The sequence below is a fragment of the Octodon degus genome, unplaced genomic scaffold (genome assembly GCF_000260255.1).
Source record: "Octodon degus isolate 3935 unplaced genomic scaffold, OctDeg1.0 scaffold00131, whole genome shotgun sequence".
Lineage (NCBI taxonomy): Eukaryota > Metazoa > Chordata > Mammalia > Rodentia > Octodontidae > Octodon > Octodon degus.
The window spans coordinates 2,610,398-2,635,563 of NW_004524707.1; the positions used below are offsets into that span (position 1 = coordinate 2,610,398).

The 25,166-nt window shown below is 40.4% G+C and overlaps 1 protein-coding gene across 6 annotated transcripts in view; it reads left to right on the forward strand.

The window, feature by feature from the left end:
• The window catches only part of Cd55 (CD55 molecule (Cromer blood group)), a 25,155-nt gene extending 666 nt beyond the window's left edge, over positions 1-24,489 (forward strand). Inside the window, exons 2-13 of one of the 6 annotated variants that reach the window (XM_023701160.1) lie at positions 705-890; positions 3,441-3,632; positions 5,698-5,797; positions 7,284-7,369; positions 11,400-11,588; positions 13,977-14,135; positions 14,880-14,957; positions 15,494-15,514; positions 20,021-20,093; positions 21,834-21,860; positions 22,425-22,533; positions 23,334-23,421. In XM_023701160.1, coding sequence (XP_023556928.1) covers positions 705-890; positions 3,441-3,632; positions 5,698-5,797; positions 7,284-7,369; positions 11,400-11,588; positions 13,977-14,135; positions 14,880-14,957; positions 15,494-15,514; positions 20,021-20,093; positions 21,834-21,860; positions 22,425-22,530 — 1,217 coding nt within the window. In that variant the 3' untranslated portion in view covers positions 22,531-22,533; positions 23,334-23,421. Of the gene's footprint in view, positions 1-704; positions 891-3,440; positions 3,633-5,697; positions 5,798-7,283; positions 7,370-11,399; positions 11,589-13,976; positions 14,136-14,879; positions 14,958-15,493; positions 15,515-20,020; positions 20,094-21,833; positions 21,861-22,424; positions 22,534-23,333 lie in introns of all 6 variants that reach the window. The other 5 variants (XM_023701161.1, XM_023701159.1, XM_023701162.1 and 2 more) reach the window with 5 other exon arrangements.
• Positions 24,490-25,166: the final 677 nt, after the last annotated feature.

Below are 25,166 nucleotides of genomic sequence, written 5' to 3' on the forward strand. Positions count from 1 at the left end.
GCCCCGCCGCGCTGCGCCGCCGCCTGCGTCTCCTCCTCCCGGCGCCCGCGCTGTTGCTCCTGCTGCACGCGGCTGCCGTGCGCGGTGAGTGGGCCAGATCGTCCCCGCGGAGACGCGGAAGGGGCGGAGGGCCGGGACCGAGGACAGCGGTCAGCGCCGGCCCGGGGCGGTCCTCTGCCTTGCGGACTCGGCTTCCTGCGGGCCCGACCCTAGGATTGCCGGCCAGGGGATCCCCGCCGTACGGACGCCTGCTGCGCGGCTCTGGGGTCCGGTGCGGAGAGTTGAAAAGTCCGGGCTGAGTTTCCAGAGGAGCCAACCCTGGGGAGACCGCAGAGAGTCAGTTCTCAACCCGGCCCCCAGACAGACTCCGCTTTGGGAGGGTGGGGGCCGAAGAGCTGGGCAGCGCCCCACGCCCACCCCGCGCGAGGGCCGGTGGCGCGCCTTGCGCCTAGCAACGGTGTCCCCCTAAACTCCCAGCGAATTCTACAGCGCTTTTCAGGTGTGGGGGTGCATTTGCTCTCCTCTTATTTAATCTTGACTCAGTGCAGAAGCCAGGAGGCTAGCAGGTCTTGGTGTTGCGTGTTCAGTACTGAATGGAATAGAGGTTGCCAGAAAACCATCACAGGTGCTTCCTTGGTTGGAAGTCTTGGGAAAGAATGTTGCTGTCAGTGGAGAAGCAACGGTTCCGTCCTTTTCCTCCCTAGGTGACTGTGGCCTTCCCCCAGTGATTCCTCATGCCCAGGCAGAGTTGGGAGGAAATACAAACTTTCCTGAGAATTCCTCGGTGTTGTACAAATGTGAGAAAGACTTTTACAAAATCCCAGGCATGGCAGACGCCGTGATCTGCCTTCCCAACAATAAGTGGACAGACATAAAAGAATTCTGTAATCGTAAGTGTTGCCTTTTTTTTTTTTTTTTAAGAAAAGTTGTGGGACTGGGATGGGTCTTGTGAAAGTTATTTTATACCCCTTTGGAGTGACTGGTAATTGATAGTTTGCTAGGTTATTAAGCCCCAGGGTATATACCATGCTGGTAATACAGCTGCCAGCTAATTGAAGGCACGCTTCCCAGGGCAGGTCTTGTATCTTCATTAGTTTTTCTTCCTAATGCTGTACCTGCTGAACAGACTAACAGAGAAAACAAATAGTGAGTGCTGTTTAGGGAGTACATGATAACAGAAATATGTTTGCCACTTGCCTTGAGACACATACCTATGTAATGTTTCCTTAAGTTTCATTTGGTAAAGTAGAACTTAGTAAATGCAGTGCTTTGGTGATGTTTTTAAAAGCTCTCAATATTCGAAATCTATTCTGTAGAAAGTGCTATGTTGAGTTGAGATACGCTTATACATTAATGGTGAAGGTATGTTCTGGGAAGTGCATTTTTAGGCAGTTTTGAAGTTATCTGAACCCAAAGTGAACTGACCCTGGGATGGTCCAGCGTCCTGCACATCTGAGCTGTGGAGTGAGCCTACTGCTCTTGGGCTACAGACCTGTACAGCAGCGACCGCGCTGAACATTGTGAGCAGTTGTAACCCATGGTGTTTGTGTAGCTAAGCATAGAAAATGTACAGGAAAAAAATATGGTATGAAAGACAAAAAGTAATACACACACACACACACACACACATCTGGGGAAGGCTGTTACCCTGAATGGAGGACAAACACTGGGGATCCCTCCTGTCTCTCAGGAGCTGTTCCTATTCCTCATCCCTTTCCCTCCAATAAATTTTTCTACTTTTAAAAAATAAATAAATAAAAATTTTAAAAAACATGAATGGAAGTTGCAGGACAGAAGTTGCTCTGGGTATTAGTGAGTGGGAAGCAGGTGCATGTGAAGGCCCAGGACATTGCTGTGCACTGTTGTAGACCTTTTATTTTTTATTTTATTTTTTCCTTTGAATAAATAAGTCTAGTTTCTTACCTGTGTGCTCTTTTTTCTTTCTTTTTTAAAATTTTATTGAGAAACAGCAATGACAGTTTCAAAACCGACTAATAGGACAGATTCAATAATTCATACATTGCATATTGTTACCTTCTTTGTGGTTATTCATAGTACAAGATGCAGACATGCTATCCTGTCCAATTACTATTAGTAGAAATCTTTCTTCTCATTGAATTCAGAGAAAGTAGCTGTATATCTATCCTATTTTGTTTTGTATATACAGATACAAAATGGACCTTCATTGGTATCACCTTTTTTTGTTTAGTTTTGTCAGAGATGGGTATTCCATTGCCATTTAAATATTATAGGTGCGTGAATTCAGCAAAATAATCCATATAGTCCAGTAGTCCATACTAGTAGTGGGTTATCCGTAGAACTGGCAATGTTAGAAGTTGTTGACTTGAGCCCTTTATAGCTCAGCATATTAATATGGCATTGTAGACCTTTTAAACATTGCACACTGAGACACTAAATTATTAAAATGTTTTTTCTTCATTAGTAACTTACTGTAACTTGACTTTATAAGTTTTAATTTTTTAAACTTATTTTCTTTTGCTTTCTGGAGGGTTGTTTGTTTGAAGCCAGACCTCAGAAAATTGCCCAGGCTGGCCTTAAATTCCTGAATTTAAGCATCCGTCCCACATCAGTTCCCAGGTAGCTGGGACTATAGGCCATCCTGCCCAATTTAATTTGTCCTTTAAAAAAAAAAATCTTGTACTAACACTTAGTGTTAATTAAATAACTGTACAAAAATTTTTTTTCTTTACATCCTAACATTGTGTGCTTTTTTCTGTTTAAAATTTTTTTTTTTAGGCATTTTACTTATAAATGGAGACACAAATAATCACATAAATAATCACATTAGTCTGGGCTCTAGGTCCTTGTAGACTCAGGCTTTGCAGTCTGTTTTTCAGTGCTGCGCCTTGCCCTACTGGCCACGCCCACCCAAGCAGCTCTCATCTGCCACGACGACAATGCCTCCTTCTGGAGCTCCTCCTGAAGGGGCTGCCTGGGGTTGTGGCACTGTTAGACAATTTTTTAATAAGTGAAAGGAGTACACTCTAGAATAATGAGAAGTATGGAACAGAAAATAAGCCAGTAACACAGGTGCATATCATCATTAGCAAGCAGTATGAACTACCCCCAGTTGTACACGCTGTGCTTTCTTACACCAGCCGCACAGTGTATTTGCACCAGCAGCCCCCAAACACGTGAATGTGTTGCACTGTGATGTCACGATGGCTTATGGCATCACCAGGCAGTATGAATTCCTCAGCTCAGTCACAGCCTGCTAGAACCACCAGTGTGTATGTGTCTGTCGCTGCTGGAAACGTCATCACGTGCCACAGGACACTGTATACGGAAAGAGAAAAATGAGACTTGCCGCCTGCGTTTGGACAGATTGAAGCTATGCGGTGGAATCTGCTGCAGATACAGAACAGAAGGATGCTACGAATAACTTTCACTTTTGTTTTTGCTGCTGTTAACGTTTTTAGGTAGCTGTGAAGTTCCACCCAGGTTGACTTATGCAGCCCTCAAAAAGATCTACATCAGTATGAATTATTTTCCAGTTGGTACCGTCATTGAGTACGAGTGCCGGCCAGGGTACAGGAAAAAACCCGGTCTCCCAACAAAAGTAACTTGTCTTGATAATGTAACATGGTCCACGCCCGAGACATTTTGCGACAGTGAGTATAATTTTAAAAAGTATCTGGTATTTGGGGGAGAAATGGTCTGTTCCTTTGTTTGTGATGGAACTCTACATGTACCTTTTATTATGTCTGTGTGATGAATTTTTTTTTTTTTTTTCTGTTGCTAGGGTTGTCAAACTCAAGGCTTTGTGTATGGTAGGCAAGTACTGTACTACTGAACTACATCACCAGCCCCTAAAAGAACAGGAAAAAAAATTATTTTAAATTAGAGGCACCAAAAGTTTATGTGCTAAGAAGACTCATTCACAGATTTCACATTTATTTACTTTGCGGTTATCTAAGATTGCCTATTCTAAGTATGTGCTTTTTTTGAAGCATCACAAAATGAAGACAGCTAAATCCATAGATTAGAAATATCAGTAGGTTGGGGAGTGAATATGCATTGATGTAGCTGGCAATTTTTGACAAATGTTTCCTAGGCTTATTGAGGTGTAATTAAGGAAAATTGTATTGGGCTGGAGATAATAGCTTAGGAGCCGACCACCTGCCAAATGCACACAGAGGTGTGAGTTTAATCCTGAGCACCACACAGACGCGCACACACGTGTATGCACACAAAAGTTGAAATGTGCATACGTACAAGGTTTACATACATGATGCCTTTTTTTAATTTTAAAGAGGAAAAAATGCAGAATTTCAAAACAAGATAATGAACAGTGGTTAATGTCTTGCATGTTATCTTCAAAGTAGTTGCTCAGATTGCAAGATAGAGGTGGCAGAATTGACCAATAGAAGCACAAACTGGTTTTTTCAGTGAGCTAAAAGAAGTCAGTGTAACTAGTGTCTCTATCTTTTGTATATATTCTTTTTCTTTTCCCTTCTTTTCTCCTTCCACCTGTTTTACTTGTTCTTTCTTTTCGAGCAGTTTCTTTGCCTTTCACACTATCTATTGTAGATTTGGTGTCTTACTGTTTCAGCTTCTCACTACCGAGACAATATGATGTTTACACATGTGGGTCTGATTTGTTTCACTTACGAGTATGATTTCTGGTTGCATCCATTTACCTATAAAAACTTCTAGTTTATCCTTCTTTGTAGCTTAGTACTCCATTATACAAGAATACCACATCATTTTTTTAATCCATTCCTCAGTTAATAGACATTTGGGTTTTTTCCAAGATTTAGCTATTACATATTGTGCTGCTATGAACATGGTTGTACAAAGGTCACTGTGGTGTAATGTTTTTAATTCTTCCTGGAAAATACCCAGAAGGGGACTAGCTGGGTTGAATGGAACCTTTAATCCTAGTTTTGTTTTTTTTTTTTTCAGAACCAGGGATTGAACTCAGGTCCTTGCGCTTGCCAGGGAAGCGCTTATTCCACTGAGCCATCTCCCCGGCCCCCTTTAATCCTAGTTTTTTTGAGGAATTTGCACACTGATTTTCACAGTGGTTGTACCAGTGTACACTTCCACCAGCAGTGAAGGGTTCCTTTTCCCTCACAGCCCCTCCAGTATTTGTTATTGGCTGATTTTGTAATGATAGCCATTCTTTTAGAGTGAGACGGAATGTAAATGTTGCTTTCATTTGCATCTCTCAAATGACCAATGATATTGAACCTTTTTTCATATATTTATTTGCCATTTGTTTTTCTTCATCTGAGAAGTATGTGTTCATCTCAGATGCCCATTTTTTGATTGGGTCTTTAAATTTCAGGGGCCTGATTTTTTTTTTTTTTTCTTCCAGTGCTTTATATGGTCTAGATCAAAGTCCTTTGTCTGAGGGACAGTTGGCTAATTTTTTCCCCCAATCTGTGGGTTTTCTTTTTTCTTTCTGGCTGATTTCTTTTGATGTGCAGAAACTTTTCAATGAGATCCCAGTTATTGATTCTTTGAAGTACTTCCTGTGCAGTTTGCTTTTTGTTCATGAACTCTGCCTACCAGTAAGTCTTCAAGATTTCTACCTACATTTACACGATGCTTTAAGATACATTTACATCGTGAAGTCCCACAGTTAGTCTAGTTAACATATCCACTACTTCACGGTTACACTTTCCTTATACATGTTTAATTTAATGAGATATACTTTATATTCTTTTTTAGAGAGATCATGCCTTCATCCTGGAGAAATACTAAATGGTCGTGTTGATATAAAAACTGACCTATTATTTGGTTCTCAGATCTTCTTCACATGTGAAACAGGGTAAGTGGGTTTTATTATACTGACACTGTATTTCATAAATGAAAAAGCAAGTTAAGATTCGAGATAGAAACTGTTTAAAAGCAGGCTTTCAGCAACCAAAACAACTCCTCAGGATCCTGCATTATGCTCTCTTTATAGTAAAGCTAAAAGTCAAACAGGTCAAGAAAGGAAGCTTTTATAATACCAGCTTCTCCAACTTCTTAGATTTCAGTTTTTATATGACTCGGTACAAAATTTTAAATGTGATTAGTAAAGCTGAACCTTTGATTTGCTGAGGCTGCTTTCAGAAATAATTGACGTAGTGAATTTGCACCTGAATTTTCCCACATGTGAACAAACTATTATTAGATATTATGGCATAAATACATTTCTCCTTAGTGTGGAAATACCATTCTATCTGAGGTTCTATACAGTTCTCTAGTAGGAAAACAAATTCACCCATTCCATACATCTCAAATACATTTGAAAAAACTTTTGTTTTGGTGGTACTGGGGATTGAACCAACACCTTTGAACTGAGCTATTTCTTTACCCCTTTTAAAGTTTTATAATACTTTTTTTTTTAAATGTATTTAGTACGGGGTCTACAGGGTCTCACTACACAGATCGGACTCATAGTGATCCTCCTGTTTTCAGCCTCCCAAGCGCTGGGATTACAGGTGCATGCCACCATGCCCAGTCTCAATCATCATCTCAGTGTGCCCCGGGGAGGCAGGGCCTGGGCCTGCACAACACCAGGGATTGAACCTTGTCCCCTATGCTCTGCCTAAGCAGGCGCTTTAGTCCACAGAGCTATTTGACCAGCCCTTCCAACGCTTTTTGAGACAGTTCTCATGAAGTTGCTGAGGCTATCAAAGTTAGGATCAGCCTGCTTTGGTCTCTCAGAGTGCTTGTATATCAGGCCTGTGCCATTATGCCTGGTTTGCAGTTGGAAACAGTATTCATGTTCTCATTTAATAATTGCAAATCAAAGTGTATTTTCTCTGTTTCTTGCACCTTCCACAGATGGTTGGGCCCTTACTATCTAGGAAGCACTTTGGACACTTCATATATATTCTATTATTCTACATTGATCTTTTAGAACTAATATAAAATAGCGAATATCATTATCATTTAAAATGTTCTCTACGCTTTTCTTTTCTAACATACTCCTCCATGTACATAAAAAAAACTGTTCTACATATCTTACACTTTTTTACCTGTTGGATTTCACCTTTATAAACTTTTTTCTGTTCTTTTAAATCTTATACTGGGGAGATAGCTCAGCAGCATAAGCACCTACCTGGCTAGTGCAAGGTCCCAAGAGTTCAATCCACAGTACTGCCAAAAATAATCATCATAATAATAAATAAATCTTACATGGCTTTGAACAACTATTTTTGTCTTCCTTTACTTATATGGTAAATATGTTAAGATGATCTGGGGAATTTAAGGTGAGTCAAGTACATATGAAGGTAACAGCAACATTTCTCCCCTTATTGTTCCAGGTATAGATTAGTCGGAGCAGCTTCTGCTTTCTGCCTGCTTTCGGGCAGTGGTGTCGATTGGAATGAACAATTGCCAATATGTACAAGTAAGTCTTTTAAAAATCTAAACACACAGATTATGAAGCTGAATGATCAATGATAGGTGACCTTCTCATTAAGGGTTAGCCAGTGTGTATATGTACTACCCCGCCTTGTAATGTCTGCCTTTGATAATTTAAAGACCTTTTGTTTAAGTGATGTTTCTTCATCTGTTATCTGAGGCATTAAACCTTTGCTTCTCAGAGTACCAGTGTCCTTCACTATTGGAGGAGAATTAAAAACAAGCTTGGGATTGCGTGGTATTCAATCTTACAATATCTAGCCCTTCTTACAGATAGGTAGGGGAGTTAGGGCATTTTTTTTTTCCCCATCACAGTCTTGTGGAAGAAAACATGAATCAGAATTTCTGTGTGACTTAACTCTACATCCTAAAGCATAAGAAGGCATTTAGCCTAGTTCTCTTAATTGAAGCCCATCACTTCTCACGTGTCTCTTTTTAGGATTATAATTATCTGGAAGTATTCTAACCTGTGGTATGTTTTATCTTTAGAGAAGTAAGGTTATAAAATAAAAAAGAAATATGGTTTCTGAGCTTGGGAATCTTCTCAAAGGGAAGATAGGGCATAGAAATGACATCATAAGTGAGTATGTAAAAGTGAGTATGTAATAAGTCCACTGGAGACACACCTCCCACAAATTGAGAGAAGAAAATAACTTGCAACATTCTTATTTTCGTTTTTGAACCCGGGTGCTTGTGCATGTCAGGCAAGTGCTTCAACAATGAGCCATACCCTGGCCTATGACCTATAAAATGTAGGCTTTCTTCCTCCTGTCCCTTTTCTATACACCCTGCGTACACTTCTGCAGATGACTTCTGAAAACCCTATTGTCAAAACTATTACTAAGCTCATTTTTTTGTGTGTTCATTAGGAGCAGGAAACAAGTAGATTTTAGATTTAGTGCAGTTAATCAAGCACTTGCTGACTGACCCTGTGTGGCAGACAGTGTGTAGTTAAGTGATACAAAGACAAGAGAAAGCCTGATGCGGCAAGGGCCCTCCTCCTGTGACATCACTCACATACCCACCCTTCTTCATCTACGAGTTCTGTTTCTCCCCTTAGCCTCATTTTCAAATCGTCATCATTACTGCCCATTACTACTTTTCCCATTTTTGCCAGCGACTGAAGATACTGTAAATGATACTGTAAATATATTTCTAGTCCTGGCGATGTATCCCAAAGCATAGGTAAGCAGATTCCTCATCTGAGGCTCTTCTTTTCACAAGCCACTGCTATCATGAATTCTTTGACCATCAAGCATCTACGCTAGCACAGAGAGCTTTTGTGTTGCAGGCCACCTTCTCTTCATGCTGTCCCTGTCTAAGTCTCCGTATGTTTGTGTTTTCCTTCTTGACTCCTGGGCCTCTCTGACTCAGCAGCCACTGACTTCCCTGTCCTGCAGGAAAGAGCCCCTTTTCTTAAGCAGTCTGCTGTCTTCCTCTGTCCTCAAAAAACCTAGCTTTTAGAGTCTTGGGTTTATTTTTCATATAATATTTTTTGTGTTGACAATACCAAAGAAATTGAGTAGGAAGTCAGTTCTCTAACAATGAGCTGGGTCAGCTCAAGGATGTGGTCCTTTCTGGACCCTTGTTCTGGAGCCACATGACAGAGTTGGTGTCCACATGTGGATGTGGCTGTGGCTGTGTGCTTTGAAGAAGGAGGAGCAATGTCACATACTAGAATTCTCCTTAGTTACAAATCAACAGAGGTGGAACTTTCTCTGAATGTAGCTGCAATGAGAAGCCTCACATTCTCTTGAGTGAAAAGCCTGCTTTCCTCTTTGCTTGCTAATGTTTTTATTAATTTTAGTTGACTTAACTGGTAAGTGCAGGCCTGAAGTCAGTTCCTTCTATACAGTGACTGTCTGCTCAAACCCCTCCAGCTCCCCAAATTAGTCACCAAGTCACCTTGCTTACCTCTTCTACTTTTCACATCTGCCCCATCTGTCTTGTTTCTAACAGTTTATTAACCCTCTCCGTTGGACTATTACAGACATGACCATTCCTACCACTTTTAGGGCCCAACCTAGAATATAAATAGAAGTCCCTGACTTAAGAGCCTTCCTGCCCCTTCTCATAGTGCAGGGTTTTTTCTTATACACATAAGTGTACAACGTGGCCTATGTACCTGAAACATGTCCACAGTTACCCTTATCTGAACTTCATAGTTGTATGGCTTCCAGGTGTGTATGACAGCAGTAGAGACCACCTCATGGATATAGAACAGGGAAGGGACTCTGAGAGGAGTGTTAGCAAAGGTCCTCCGGGTGCTAATTCCTAGAGAATATTCTAGAATGGAGGAAGGGGTATAGGAAAGACTGTCATTGAGCATATCCCCTCAGCCCTACAGATACTCCAGTGGTGGGAGATACTTCCGCAGTCAGGCCAGGACACAGCCTTTAAAGTGTAAGGTCTGAGGAGGGAACCTTGGCTGACTGAGCTGTAGGGTGACACTGATATTAGAGGCCTGCTGGCTCCATTCTCTCCATTGAGGTTCTGTCTGTTGTATCCGAAACACCAGTGTGCTGTTCTTAAGGCTGCTTAGATCCTGTTACTTAAGCACTCTAGACTCCTGAGTATGGTGTGGCTAGTCGTGGTCTCCTTCTTTCCCCACACTTATAGTAGGGCCTCCTATGCTGTGCTGTACCCATACAATCTGCTTATACTTTGCCATATACTTCACACCATTTTGTGCCTCCACATTATTCCTTTTGTTGCTCCTGCCACCTGGAATGTCCTTCAGCCCTTTTTTGCTGGGCTGTATTTTCCTCAGGGAAGGTAGCTTCTAGTCCTTCCAGAAGATTTTGAAGGCTGGCTGAGATCTCTTTTCTCTCTTTCCATGCCACTCACACACCTCTGTGATAACCCACTATTCTGGATTAAAGTCAATCCCTTTGAATCTTTCCCCATAAGATTTTAAACATAAGAACTCTACCTCACTCAGTTATAGATTTCTCCCATCCAAGTACCAACCAGGCCCGACCCTGCTTAGCTTCCGCGATCAGATGAGATTGGGCGCATTCAGGGTGGTATGGCCATAGACTCAGTTATACATTTTTGTTTACATGTACAAGAGTACTTATGTTAGGTGCTCAGCAAGTGAACTGAATTAAGGGTTTTATATATAGTCTCTGTGTACTTTAACTTACTGCCTATAAGAATGTCTTGATCTAGCTTTAAAGTACTTCATAATTTGTTACTGTTCTGTGAGTATCTAAATATCTTCAGTGTAATTTAATGTCACACATACATGTAATTACATTGCTTTCTTACCTTTCAAAATCCCATGGCTTTAAAGAGTGTGAAATCACTGAATGGGAAAGTTACCAGGAAAAGAACTCTGTTTAGAATATAACTAGAGCTGCTCTACTTGTGTTTGTTTAATAAATTCAGCTATACAGTGAGATTTATCTTAAATAAAACCCCAGTGAGTTAATATGTTTAAAAATGTTCCACCCCAAATGGAAATATAGTCCTGATTCCTGAGATTTTTTGCCCTATCCAGAAATGATCCATCCTTACTTGGTAAGCAGGCCCCATGAATTCCCAGCGCCTTTATTTGGCACTGTTTTCCCCTTGGAATGAGAAAGGTACTCTGTTCTCTGGTCTGTCTCGGAAGAGTACAGCTGTGGCTTAAATTCCAGTTCCAGTCCCTGCTTAGACACATGGCCTCCTGGCTGGCTTTCTTCTGCAGCATCCTGCCTTGTCTGCTGCTTTCTAGTGACAGTTTGCAACATGCAAACCTTACTGTAATTTCTGTTTATTCACCTGTTTTACATCTTACTCTGTAAGCTGGCCTCTAGGTTACCATTCATGTCAAGTAACATGTACATTCAAAGCTCCAAATGTGCCACCCTAACTTCACAGGCATTTGTAAGCATCCCTTGCTGATAAAGCTACAGTGAGGAAAATAGTAGATTTCCAATTTTAAAAAAATCCATAGCTTGTTTTAATCTTATTTACTTGTAAATATGCCTCACCAGTTTATTTACTTAAAGGATATTATAATTCTCTTTAAGAAATTTTGTGTCCAGATCCACCAACAATTACGAATGGATGGATTACAAATGAACGTCACATCTACGAATACAGACAGGTTGTAACATACGAATGTAAGAGAGGATTCATCCTGACTGGAGACAAGCACATTTCTTGCACTGTAAAAGGTGACATAGGGGCATGGAGTGGCTCAGCACCCAAGTGCAGAGGTAATCGGCTTACATAATTATGTTTTGGCTTTCTTCTTACCCATAGGACTATATATGGACTGTAGTGATTCTGTGAATTCTCTGAGAAAAGAATGGAAAGTATGTCATTTGGTTATATTTGCATCTTTCTGTGGGCAGCAGTTTTTCATCAGATTCTTCTCAGAGGCCTCTATACATGCAAAACCAACAAAGTATGGTGACAGTTTAGAGACATTTAAACTTGTTGAACTGTTATAATGTGTTAGAAAGGGAAGAGAAGAAAAGGAGGGAAGAAGAGGAATTGGGGAGGGAGAGGACAAGAAAAGAAGACAGGGAAGATGCATAGAAAAAATATTGAGATAAGGACTGAGCATTTTTCAAAAGTGCTGCAGTACATCAGGCAGTAGATTCAAGACGTTCCCAAGGCTCTAAGCAGGAATGAAAACAAAGCTACTTCAAAAGCACATCAAAGCAAGAGAGCATTTGGAAGGTTGAAGCAATGATAAAAATACACAGAGTCAAAACAGTAAAGAAAACAAAGCCTTCATAAGGCCAACAAAACTAATCACTTGACTTTTCAACAGAAAATGTTGTTCGCCAAAACATGGGTGTGAAGAAACCTTTAAAATGCTTGAGAAAGTTACTGATTGCTTAAAATTCTGCAGCCAATGAGCTGTCCTTCTTAAAGAATGTTAAATAAAGAAAATAAATATATAGGCAGACAAAACCTGAGGGAAGATCACTAACAGACTAAAGGCAGTTTTTCATCTGCAATGAAAACACTGTAAACCTATCTTCACAAAGGAAAATGAAATCAATAGAGAACAAATATGCAAGGGCTAGTGAATTCTGACTTTACAGAACAGTAAAAACGCCACATCTTCTGTAGTGTGAATTATATACAGAATAAAAATGTAGGGGCTGGGGAGATGGGCTCAGGGGAATAAGGGCTTCCCTGGCAAGTGCAAGGGCCTGAGTTCAATCCCTCATTCTGCAAAAAAAAAAAAAAGTACAATAGCAATAAAATGAAAGGCAGAAGGTACATTCAGTCTACAAATCACAGTGTATCCGCATGAATGAAGACGTGGTAACAGTGACTATTGGCAGTGCTGTGATGGCAAACCTTGAAGAGACCAAGTGGCCAAACTGGAACCCCAAACCCACTTATTAATTGCCAAGTGCCAGCACTGGGGGCTCCGCTGCTGACTGATGCTCAGGTGATTTGGCTCGTGTGCTGAAGGAGGCCTGGCGTGTAGGCTGCGGCATGCGTGCCATAGGTTGGCCTCCACTCTAATCCCTAAGCTACGGTGATCTCTAAGATTGCCATAAAGAACCTATATACCAAAGGCTAACAAAAGAATGGTAATCTTTAATGCTTATAAAGAGAGCCAAACAGGCAGAGAAACAGAAAGAAACATGGGGGATTGAAAACTAGTAGTGGCTGATACAAAACTAGTAATAGTTGATACAAACTTACATGGAACAGTAATTACATTAAGTGTAATTTAACTAAGACTGTCAGACTAGATTTGAAAAGAAACCCTAATGATGGTTGACAATAAAAAGTTGGATAACATAAAATTATTGAATATACAAAGTAGAAAAATAAACCATCATTTGGCACTGTTTTCCCCTTGGAATGAGAAAGGTACTCTGTTCTCTGGTCTGTCTCAGAAGAGTACAGCTGTGGCTTAAATTCCAGTTCCAATCCCTGCTTAGACACATGGCCTATATGTCTAAAATTGTGCTACTATACTGTCCTCAGTATTTACTTAAGAAGTTCAAAGAAAACAAAGAAATCAGGAAATGTGAAATTCCAATCTGAAATCTGGAAAAAATAGCTTCAGTTGCTACGTGGTGAGAAAGGATAGAAAAGAAAATGAGGGCCGGCCCAGAGAGCTCAGTGGGCTAAAGCGCCTGCTTAGGCAGACGCGTTTGATCCCAGTGTGCCGTGCCGGCCCCATCCCCGGGGCACGCTGAGACTCTGGTTGAGGCTGTGCTGTGACTGCAGTGGTCTAGTGATGGCCTCGTGTTGCTCTTTGGTCTTGACCAGAGTGGAGGAAGATATTTCTGGACAGAAAATAAAGGTGTGTCACAGATTGCAAACAGTACTAACTCCAGCTTTGCTTTCCTTTTTCTCCCACACACAAAAAAGAGGTTAAGAATCTCAATTTTATGTTGGGCTAAATTTACTGTAGGTATAATTAATATCAAAGCAAAAATTAGTAGTACCTAACCTCCTTGAGAAATACATACTAAGTAAGTCTTGGTTTCCTAAAATTCTTGTCTTAAGTCTTTATGGATAGACAGAGAATAGCCACAGAGCAAGCAATGGCTAAGAAAACTTAACGTGCTTCAGCAATACATAGCTCATAGCTCATTTTTCCTCTTAACATTTTTCATCCACAGACAAATCTTCAATTCCCTTGACCTCATCACCAAGGCCCAGTACCACAAATATGCCAGGTATAGAAGTTTCTCTACCACCTCAAAAACACACTACTATAAATGTTCCAGGTACGGAAGTCCCATCAACTTCTCAGAAAAGTACTACAGTAAACGATCCAGGTACAGAAGTCCCAACAACTCAGAAAAGTACAACAGTAAATGTTCCGACAACGACAGTCCAACCAACACCTCAGAAACCCACCACAGTAAATGTTCCAACAACAACAGTCCAACCAACACCTCAGAAACCCACCACAGTAAATATCCCAACAACAACAGACCAACCAACACCTCAGAAACCCACCACAGTAAATATCTCAGCAACAAGAGACCAACCAATACCTCAGAAATCCACAGCAGCAAATATTCCAGCAACAAGAATTCGACCAACACTTCAGAAACATACCACAGTAAATATCCCAACTACAGGAGTCCAACTCATACCTCAGAAACACACTACAGTAAATATTGCAGCTACAGAAGTTCAACCACCTCATCAGAAACCCACCACAGTAAATGTTCCAGATGCAGAAGTCTCACCAATGCCTCAGAAAACCATCACAATAAACATTTCAGATACAGAAGCCCCACTAACTACTCAGAAACCTACCACAGCAAATAGTCCAGCCACAAAGGCCCCAGCCACAGCTCAGACATCCTCTGTAGCACATGTTCTCTCTACAGTAACCACACTAGCAACCCAGAGTCCCACCATGGGTAATGCTTCTGCTACACAGACCACACCAGCAACCCAGACATCCACCACAGCCAAAGCTTTGTTCACACAGACTCTTCCAGCAAGACAAAAATCCACTCCTAAACGTGTCTCAGTTACACAAAGGTTCACCTCTGCTCGTATTACAGCGTCTAAGCATGGACCTGATTCCGGGACATCCACAAGTTCTCCTACAACAGAACCTGAAGAGAAAGGATTGACCTCAGGTCCGTTGGCACTGTGCAGGTTTCCTGGGTGTGGATCTAGTGGGCTAGGACAGTATGACCCTGACTCTTAACACTGCAAGGCTGAATAATGCTTTTGACTCAAGAGCAGTCATTATGAAATGCAAACAGTAAGCTGATATGGTAACTGTGAATTTGGTTATAATTTACTGAAGGGGATTGAGGTTGTTGGTAATTTCTTGGTTGGATTGGGTCAGCAACTATTTACTACTTAAATTGTTCAAGCTTATTTCTTGGCTCCAAGTTACAAGTCAGAGTTACATCTTTTTGTTTTCAGTTCCAATCAGTTACATTTATGTTACTGACATTTTCTTTGGGTAGACACTGTAGGCACTGTGTATGTTTAGTAATGTGTAATTGTGTAAATTCTTTAATGTCTTTTCATTATAGAAATTTGAGTTACATTTGAGCTCACTCTTGATATATTGGTACATCAATATATATAAATATAGATTTATATGTATAGTGATTAGTAAATCATTGAAAATTCTTAATTTTTTAAACTTTTTTTCTTTTAGGTTACAAAGCTGTCTTATATGGTAAGTTTGGCTCCTGGGCAGTTGAAAGAAATTGTCAGCACTGTGAGACATACAATCCATATTTTTGGAAGAGAATATTATCTTTTAACTGTCTCAGGAGAACTATCAGAATGCGGTGTTCATGGGTTCCTAAGCGAAAACGGGTGAATGCGTTCTCTCGGCATGTCTTGTGGACGCCGCTAGGTGCGCGCTATGTTTCTGCAGTGTCCCGGCCATGTTCTTGCTCCAAGGTAACTCTAGGACGACTACACATCTTCTGGCCGGTCAGGCAAGTAGTGTTGAATGCCCGTTGTCTCAGCTCGTCATTTAGGGATTGAAGAACCGTGAGTGTGCAGCGGTGTTTTGAAATCTTCAAGTGTTTTTTTATAACCATAAACTTCATGACAATGTCTGCAGCTCTGTCCTATCCCACCTGAGAGTGCAACCTTTGACAGCATCCTCCCTTTTCCTGCTTCTCTGTTATTTGAAGCAAAGTCTTTAAAAAATAGTATTCTGTTGCTGTAGACCTGAGGCCCAGATCACTACCTGTTTTGCAGTTTGTTCTGGTAGTTAATTTGGTCCTTTGTTTTGTCCATAAATGTTGTTTTATGTTATACATTAACAAAGTTAATGAACTCCTAAAGAAGATGGTAAGATAAATGTTTTTAAGTAGAAATACAGCTAAATTGGCATGCTGATAAATAGAAAGTACAATTTTATAATGAAATGTTTATTTTAAAATTACATATTATCAGTGAAGTCCCCATTTTATGCATGCATGAACCAGCCAAAGGACGGTAAATTTGAAAATAGATACTTTGTTATTATTACTACTACTCTTGTTACTTATGAATGGTTATGCTATATTTTAAAAGCTAAGAGATTTTTAAAGCTAAAAACTATCTTGAACAATTCCAGCAATTGGAATTCACTGTTTATACTATATTTTAAATAGAAATAAATGTATTCTAAATGAAAAAAATCTCATGATTTAATGATTTAATGTTCGCAGAAATGACGAGCTTAATAGATGAGCTTTCTCAGTTGCCCAGTGGTGTTCAGTGAAGGTTTAAGGTGCTTATTGTTCTCTGAAATGTTTGAAGGGTGTGCTGGTGGCCTGTTTCTTAGGAAGCTCTCCCCTTGGGGTTGGAAGGAACCTCAGCTTATGCTCATACAGAGGAGCTCCTTTCTTCCTAAATCGGATATATGGCAACAGTTTTTAGATAGGTCTTACGTAAATCTGAAGACTATCTTTACTGCTTAAATATATTATTGGGATCAGGTGATTCTCTCACTTTAAAGATAAGTAAATTGCCAGGAAATCACTGTGTTGATTATATATAGTGCAGTGTGAGTGATGGAGATCCTGGAATGGGCAAATGCTCGAATTTCCCCCCTTTCGTTACACTAAGAGCAACTGGCAGATGCCATAGAGTTTCCCAAGTTGCTTTGTAAGCGACAGTGGTGCTTTGCATTTTAAAGGTAATCTTCCACTGACTTTTTTTTTTTTTTTTTTTTTTTTGCGGAATTGGGGATTGAACTGAGGCCCTTACCCTTGCAAGGGAAGCACTTATTCCACTAAGCCATCTCCCTGGCCCCTTCCACTAACTTGGTACTGATGTTTCTGTTTTTAAAAAATTCTTCTGTTTTGCTGAGGACCTACCTGGACATTTTCCCTGATCATCTCCCCATGAAGTTGTAATTCCACCTATATGCTACATATTGATTCCCTTCTCTATCTCTGTGTCTGTCTTGATCTGATCTAAATATGTATCTGTGTATTTCCTTGGAATATTACTCCCATGGAGAATACATGTCCTGTAAAGTTTTAGCTTTATTGTTTTTAAAGATTATATCACATATATAAGAAGAAAGTATGTGCTTTGCAGTCAGACCTTGGTTTGAATCTGTTTTTATTTGGCAAGTATTCAACCTAAGGTCAGAGTAATTTCTCAGAGTCCCAGTTTTCTCATTTATGAGGTGGAGATCACGATTTCGGGATTGTTTTGTTTCCTGTCCTGTTTCACTTTTGAGCCAGGATCTCGTGATGTAGTTTGGCCTCAAACTCACTGTGTAGCCGAGACTGGCATCAAACACACAGTGATATTCCCTCATCAGCTTCCCAAGCGCGGAGATTACAGCGTGCACCACCATGCCCAGCAATTATTTTTACACAGTCTTTGGCACTTACTGTACCAAAGGGTACGAGAACTCACTGCTGGTGCCAGGAGTTGAATTCATGAGTTTTCCAGAGTCAAAGCATGCAGTAACTATTACTTCCCTAAGCTAGATTTCTGGCCTTTTTATCATTCCCTCCAACCACACCAAAGGAAGGGCTTTTCATTCAATTAATGTTTATATGCTTGTCAAGGAGTAAATACTATTCTGAGATTTTTATATATTTTGTTTCATTGCTTCTCAAAACAGTCCTATACTAGCATTTATTTTCTATTTTCCATAGAAGGAAACTGTGGTTTTGGATGATGTGTAATTTGCCCACGGTTATGGAGCCTAGTAGGCAGTAAACAGGCAGTGACTAGTTGCTCTAGTACTAGGTACTTCAGAAGACAGATTTTCATCCTAGTAACGGGTCAAGTATGTAACTGAACAGTTGAGGGGGCCTGTTGCTCTCAGCTGCTGCTGCCTTATTTTCTCATGCATTTTAGACATTCTGTATGGTAACAGCGTAAGTTTTTATGGGTCAGTTGAAAGATTTGGCAGAAAAAAAGTACAGAGTGAAATACATAAAATATTCTATTTCCTGTATCACCTGCATACTTATTAATCATTTATTTATCTACTTGAATATGGCATATATTACAGTGCGCCGAGACATAACTGCACTTGCAGGAGCCATCTATGTGAGTGTGGTTTGGAAATGGGCAGCATGCTAGCATTGTGGCTGTCTCTGCCCATGTCCCCACGCGTGCTGCATGTAGACTAAGCACCTTGTTTGGCAAGCGCAGGGACTCGGATTCAATCCCTGGTCTGCATGCTGCACCAGCCCCGCCCCTGGGGCATACTGAGCTGAGTCCCACTTCAGGTGTGGTGGCACATGTCTGTAATCCCTGTGCTGGGGAGGCTGAAAACAGGTAGATCACTGTGAGTCCAGGCTGCATAGTGAGACCCTGTACCAAATACATTAATGGAAAAAAAAAAGTTGAAATACAGAGACAGAATTCAGTGACATGACACCACTTCAGGCATTCTGGGATGTGGCTTTGGGGAAGTAACATCGTGCCTGCCTTACAAATTTGAAAACTTAAGGTTTACTGGAGCACACTGATCTTCTGTCTGCACGTCTCTTTCTGGCCTGCCCTTGTCTGTCCACAGGTTCTTTATCCTGTTGCTATATCAGGTATGATTAGGAACAAGAACCAGACCTATCCTCCCTCTGTCTTCTTAGGTTTTTCCCTAACACATGGAATATCTTTGATTTTTGTCATCTTGATAATCTGGACCACTTCTAAATTCTGTTTTCATTTAAATTCCACATGTGATATTAAAATGTAGAATTACATTTTAAGGAGAAAAACTCAAAATTGGAGATGGGGGGAGTTGCAATTTATTCGCAGTCTTTCTGAGCTACAGTCCGGTGAATCCAATTAAGGACATTGACTAAGGAGAATAGTGTAAAGTATACCTGTTGTGGAAATAGCTCATTTTTTTGGGAAAAAAAAAAAAAAGTGCAGTATTTGTATTTTGCTGATTTGGAACCAGATACGCTCACTCAGCACATTGGCTTCGGGTGCATGTTTAGTGTTGCCAGTAATTTCCTTTGAAGTCGGGCCCATAGGGTAGAGTGCAGAGATATTGGGGGAAGGGAGGGGAGAACTGGAGAATCGAGGTGAGTACAACGGCTGGTTTAGGGAAGAAAGATTATAGAAAGCAAAGTTCATAAGGGTGGTTTTCAGCTGACAATTAGTTGCTGCTGTTAAGCTCAGAAGAACACCTTCTAATCTCAGAGGTAGATACAGGTTTCCTACCTGAAATTTCCTCCGTGGTGTGCTGCATGCGAGGAGCATGCTGGGTAGGCAAAGTGATGTAACTTGTGCTAGGTCTTAGCGGCCTCAGTGTCTTTCCTGGGAGAGCCCTGGGCTGTCTCCACTGTGAACTAAGCAGATGCTCCCATGAGCTGCGTGTGGTACCTGTCACCTTTCTGAGACTTCACTCACCTGCAGCCTGTCCTAAAGTTTCATACTGCAGTCATCATACTTGACATCTAAAATGGAGCATGATTGTGTGGGCGTGAATACTTAGGATCCTCTCAAGCCTGTCAGAAAAACCTACGTGAGCCCTGTGATGTTTTCCACGTTTTATTTCTTTTTCTTTCAAAGAAAATATGACCAGTAATATGAACTTGTTAGTGTCAAACTTGTGACGTGAGGAAGCTGTATGCAGAATGTGTTCCTGGCTTATTTTTTCTTTACATGCTGTGTAATTACCGTGTATGGCATTGTAAGACTACAGTGTAAACGTAATTGCTCATGTTCCCATTAACTATGCTAACATTTTGTCTCCCTCAAGGAGTTGTTCCTGGTGTTATAATAATTGGTAGTCTAATACTAGCCAAGTTTTTGTGGGACCGTGGAAAATCAGGGTGAGCAGAAATTCGATTATTTTGAAAACTTTATTCCTAGCTTTTTTCCCAGTGCAACTCGATATTGTGTCAGTAGGTGACTGCTGCAACTTGGCTGTGTTTGCGCACTTGCGTTCTTTCTGTCTGCAGTCCTGGTACTGCTCTGGAAGAACAGACTCTGGCTGTGGCAGCACTCCTCCCTTCTTGCTCCTCCTCCTCTTTCTCTTCTTCTTCCCCCTCCTCCTCCTCCCCTTTCTTCCTCTGTTTCTTCACTATTACTACTTCCTCTTTTTTCTTCTCAGTATAATCAAAGATAATAATGACATCTCCCCCTAAAGTGATTGCAAAACCAAAGTCTCACTTTCTGATCTATTAATCAATTCTTTTTTCTGTACCTATGATAAGGCCCGTGCATTGTACAGAAACAAAGGGATCTAGGAAAAGACAAGCCTCTAACATGGTGACACAGCCTGTGGTCATGCGTTTTTCGGCTTTGCATCCAATACCAGTCTAGGCAGAAATGGTCTGGGGATTAAGAGGGCAGGCTCTGGAGTGTAACTGCTCACCTTGACTTCTGGGTCTGCTGTTCACGAGCTGTGGCTATGAGCAGCTTCACCTCTCTGGGCCTCAGTTTCTTCATTTGTAAGATGGGGACAGTGTGTCTACCTCCTGGGTTTATACGAAGCATCCGATGAGTCATCACCTGTAAAGAGGTGGCAGTGCTGGTTGGCTCACGGTACACAGTCTGCTTCAAATTCAGATCAAAGATAACCAGGAAAGAGGCATCACTTGAGTGTGCGATCTTCACGGAGTCCACTAATGAAGCACAGATACCATGATTGGCTCTGTGTGCTGCTGACAAGTAGGATGGTGCAAACGGGGCTGACTTTGGAGATTTGTTTATTCAGAAATCTAGTTGTGGAATGCACATAGGCTTGAGCTATTCCTAGGCTTGAGCTGCCTGTTCATTTTTTTCATTAATATCTTCATTTTAATGCTGCTACTAAATTGCCTGTTTTAATTCCTTGGCTTATGCAGGTTGTCTTCTTTGTAACCTCTCTAACTTTCTTTTACCTTAAGTTAATATTACTATTTAAGTCTGTTATAAGTGTATAGAGAATCTTCAAATGACTAAATTAAATCTTGATAGAAAGTACCGGACCATTATGACCTGGGGTGGGTATTGGGAAAAGTGAATCATTTTTCTAGGTATTTTATTTCATAACAAAATATTCTAGATGCTAGATATGCAGTGAGATGCAACTCTTCAAACCACATTTTAAGCAATGTGGTTTGAATCCAGCAGAACCTGAGTTACTAGTCTTACAAAGTAAAGTTGGGATAGATGCCTCATCAAAATTACCCTGAAAAGTCCGGTGTGGTGGTAGACACATGTAATCCCACCACTGGGGAGGCTGAGGCAGGAGGATCCCTGCAACTTCAAGCCCAGCCTGGGCGACAAAGTGGGCTCAGGCCAACCTGAACTGCATAGTGAAACCCTGTCTTTAAAGACAAAAAAAAAAAAAAATTACTGTGAAATGTTTTAAAGTATCTTTTGTACTTTTTGGTCCCAGATTTCTAGGTTTAGTGCTGTTTATTCATTGTATTTTAAAATATGTACAGAGTGCTGTCAGTTCGCCGATGCTAGAGCTTTGGGACCCCTTGGGCCAGGAGAGGCAGCCTGGTGGGTCTGTCAGGCTCTTTGGCTTTTGTTACTCTCCACACATCCTTTGTTGAAGTGCTTTGCCATATTTTTAATAGGATGAAAAACACCAGGACAAAGAAGATGTGAGTATTTTTTTTGAGCTGCATGTTAAAATTTTACAGTAAAGCTAACTAACTGCTTAGTTTCTGAAATAGAGGCAGATTCCTGCCAACCTCTGTGGAAGAATTTGCCTTTTTTCTCATACTCTTAAAGAATAATCCAGGGCCGGGAAGATTGCTCAGTGGAATAAGTGCTTCCCTGGCAAGTGCAAGGGCCTGAGTTCAATCCCCGGTTCCCCCCAAAAAAATAATAATAATAAATAAATAAATAAATAAATAAATAAAATAATAATCCACTTGCCTTATTTTGAAAGTCTAAGCTGTCAAGAGTAAGAGCTGGCTTTATACTTACCTGATAATTCATACTGATTACATAATTAAAATGCAAATTTAATTAAGGCAGAAGTTAAAGCTAATGGATGTAAAATGATAATGGAACCTTAGCCTTTTCTCCTGCTTAGAAGTACTGGGTTTTCTTTTTTAAAGAAATTTTAGTGTAAGAATGGGAGTGTAGGCTTCATTTTTCTATTTGACTGAAATTTAAATTACATGTAATTCAGTGAGGCTTTTTCCCTTTTTGCCGTCCAGCTACTATAAGACACGTGAGAACAACAAAGAGTCCAATGTTCTGTTTCATAATTTAAATGAGGCTGATGCTGCCCCAGAAATAAGACTTCCTTCTGATAAGTTATAAAAGGTATATATGATTTAAGAAAGCCACATTTCTGTGTCTTTGCAAATGTCTCAAGGCAGCTGGCCTAGAGTCTGTGCAGGCTCCTCGTGGATAAATCCTGCGTGCGTCTCCTTGCTTTCCTTTGTTGACTAACACCGAACCTCTCAGCCTCGACACACGTCGGCTCGGGACAACAGGCTCATCATCTCATGTGCTGTTTAAGTGACGATTGGGTGGTGTCACGGTCACCTGTGCTGGGGCCGGTGCATGACCTAATTAGGCCGTGCACCCCCAGGGCCACCAGGATGCTTTTCTGTGTCATTTTACAGAATGAGATGATTGGCCTCTTCATGCATGTTTATTTCCTGCCTGTGTTTTAGACCATTAAATGTTTAAGAAGTAGTACAATATGTGTTAGGATCTCTTCACAGATCATGACTACAGATCCTAAAAGATGTCTTTTTATGTCTGCACATAAAAATAACAATGTGAACAAATCTCTAAAGCTTTCTACACGTCTTGATCTCTCTTAGTAAATCTTTCATGTGTTCCATAATAGTATTCAGAGGATTTTCATTGACCTTTGTATTTCAGTGAATCTATCTGGGCTGCCATTTATCTAAGATTGATAAATGATTTAATTGTTGCTACCGCTACTGCACTATTCCTGCAGAAGTAGTTTTTGACTTACTAGTTTTACATTTGCTTTGCAGCCCAAACTAATGAGCTGCCTAATAATTCATCACATAGCAATGAAAAAATTACTGTTTATCATTGGTAAGTAAAATCATTTGACTTTACCTTTGTTTCTTTTTTGTTTTCAGGGCACACAGGTATCAAATGGACAGTTTTGCTTGTGGTGCTAGTAACCACTGGCCAGCTGATGTAGCCAAAGAAGAGCTAAGAAGCAAAAGCCCAGATCTGTGGAATATTTCTAGTTTGTTACAAGTTCTTGGAGCAGCACAGATACAATAAATCCGGTAGTGCTCTCGGCTTTGCTTGTGGTCCTTAGGCTGTGTTAGCATGTCAACAGAGCAAGGGGGCAGGAGTCCTCTGGAGTCCACTTCTCAGTGCACCTAAAGCCTCTTGAAAATCCAAGGACTCGCAGAGCTTCCGCTTTCCTACAAGTGCCGGGAAGGTAGAACTGTCTGCTTATGCTTACAGTGCGAGCCTGAATTTCTTTGTGAGACATGTAGGGTCATCTTTACTTATGAAAGGAAATAAAAAGCTAAAAACAGTAATTGGATAGCAAAAATGAAACACATATTCTAAACAAAATTGCCAAAAAAGATGTACCACATTCTAAAATAGTGCTTAAAATATAAAGTACTTATATCTGTACTTACTTCATTGAAATGAATTCTAATGTTTTTGGTAAAATATTTTTAAAGGAAAACATGATGGGCCAGGAATGTGTGTTTCTTGGCCTACTGGGTGCAAGGGAGAAATATAGAGTGAAGGGCTAATTCTCCCCTTGTGACAGAAAACAGGTCATGTGCCTGCGCTTAGTTGACTACTGATAACATGGATAAGCTGAAGCTCTGTCCTTAGGACAGTCTGGTGTTGCTTCACTTCATTTCCTCAGGAAAAGAGCCCTATGAAAGGTGGCTTTGATTTAGTGTCTTAAAATCCACCCAGGAGCCTGGTGTAGAGGTGCAGGCCCATAATCCCAGCACTTGGGGGCTTAGGCAGGAGGATTGCCATGAGTTTGAAGCCCACCTGGCCTACATAGTTAAGGCCAGACTGAAAGTACACAGTGAAACCTGCCCCCCCAACACAAAAAATCCAAAGATAGTAAGATTAGCATAAAAGATTCTATATTTCTGATGTTCATAGCCAAATTGTAAATCTTTTTTGTAAGATTAATTTATTTATGTTGGTGAATATTTTGGTTTTACATGTATTAACATTTCAAGAAGGTATGTAAATAAAAATTTATTTTCCCTAAATATAAATAAATAATCACAGCTTCTGGCCTCATGGAGTATTTGAAATTTATCTTCTTCAGTGTGAACATTTTATTTCTAAATAAGAATCACTTCCTGTCTCCCATAAGTAGTTTAGAATGCTGTCACTTGGTTATCCTCATGGAAATCCTTTGCAGATACTTTTAAATTATACTACACTGTACTTTCTCAAGCATATGTTGCCTTCTCCTAATTATCTTGATTTTGTCTGTTCTGGGGATCAAACTCAAGACCTTGTGCCTGCTAAGCAGGCTAAGTTTAAGCGGCTGAAGTATCTCTCAGCCCCGCCTCATTATCTTGATATTACTTGTTATTGAGTTACCTAAAGGTAATCACATTATTTTCTAGGTTTTAAATATTTTCTTATTTGCCATTTTAAATGGCAGACTAGCACTAGAGTATACACGTAGCTAGTAACAGTGGCTGTGTTGTCATGTTGCCTTGTTATTCGTACTTTACATGTGCTTCGTGGCATCTCACTATAAACATGTCAGTGTGCATTTCTAATGTATTTTTTCTCTGTAAGCAGAATCATCACAAGATTAATAATTTCTAGGTGTTTGTAAGATTAGAAAATTCATTTTATTCATGTGTGTTTTCCAGTACTGGGGACTGAGCCAAGAGCATTATACTTGCTAGACAAGCGTCCCCCCGCTGAACTGCATCCCAGCTTTATTTATTTATTTATTT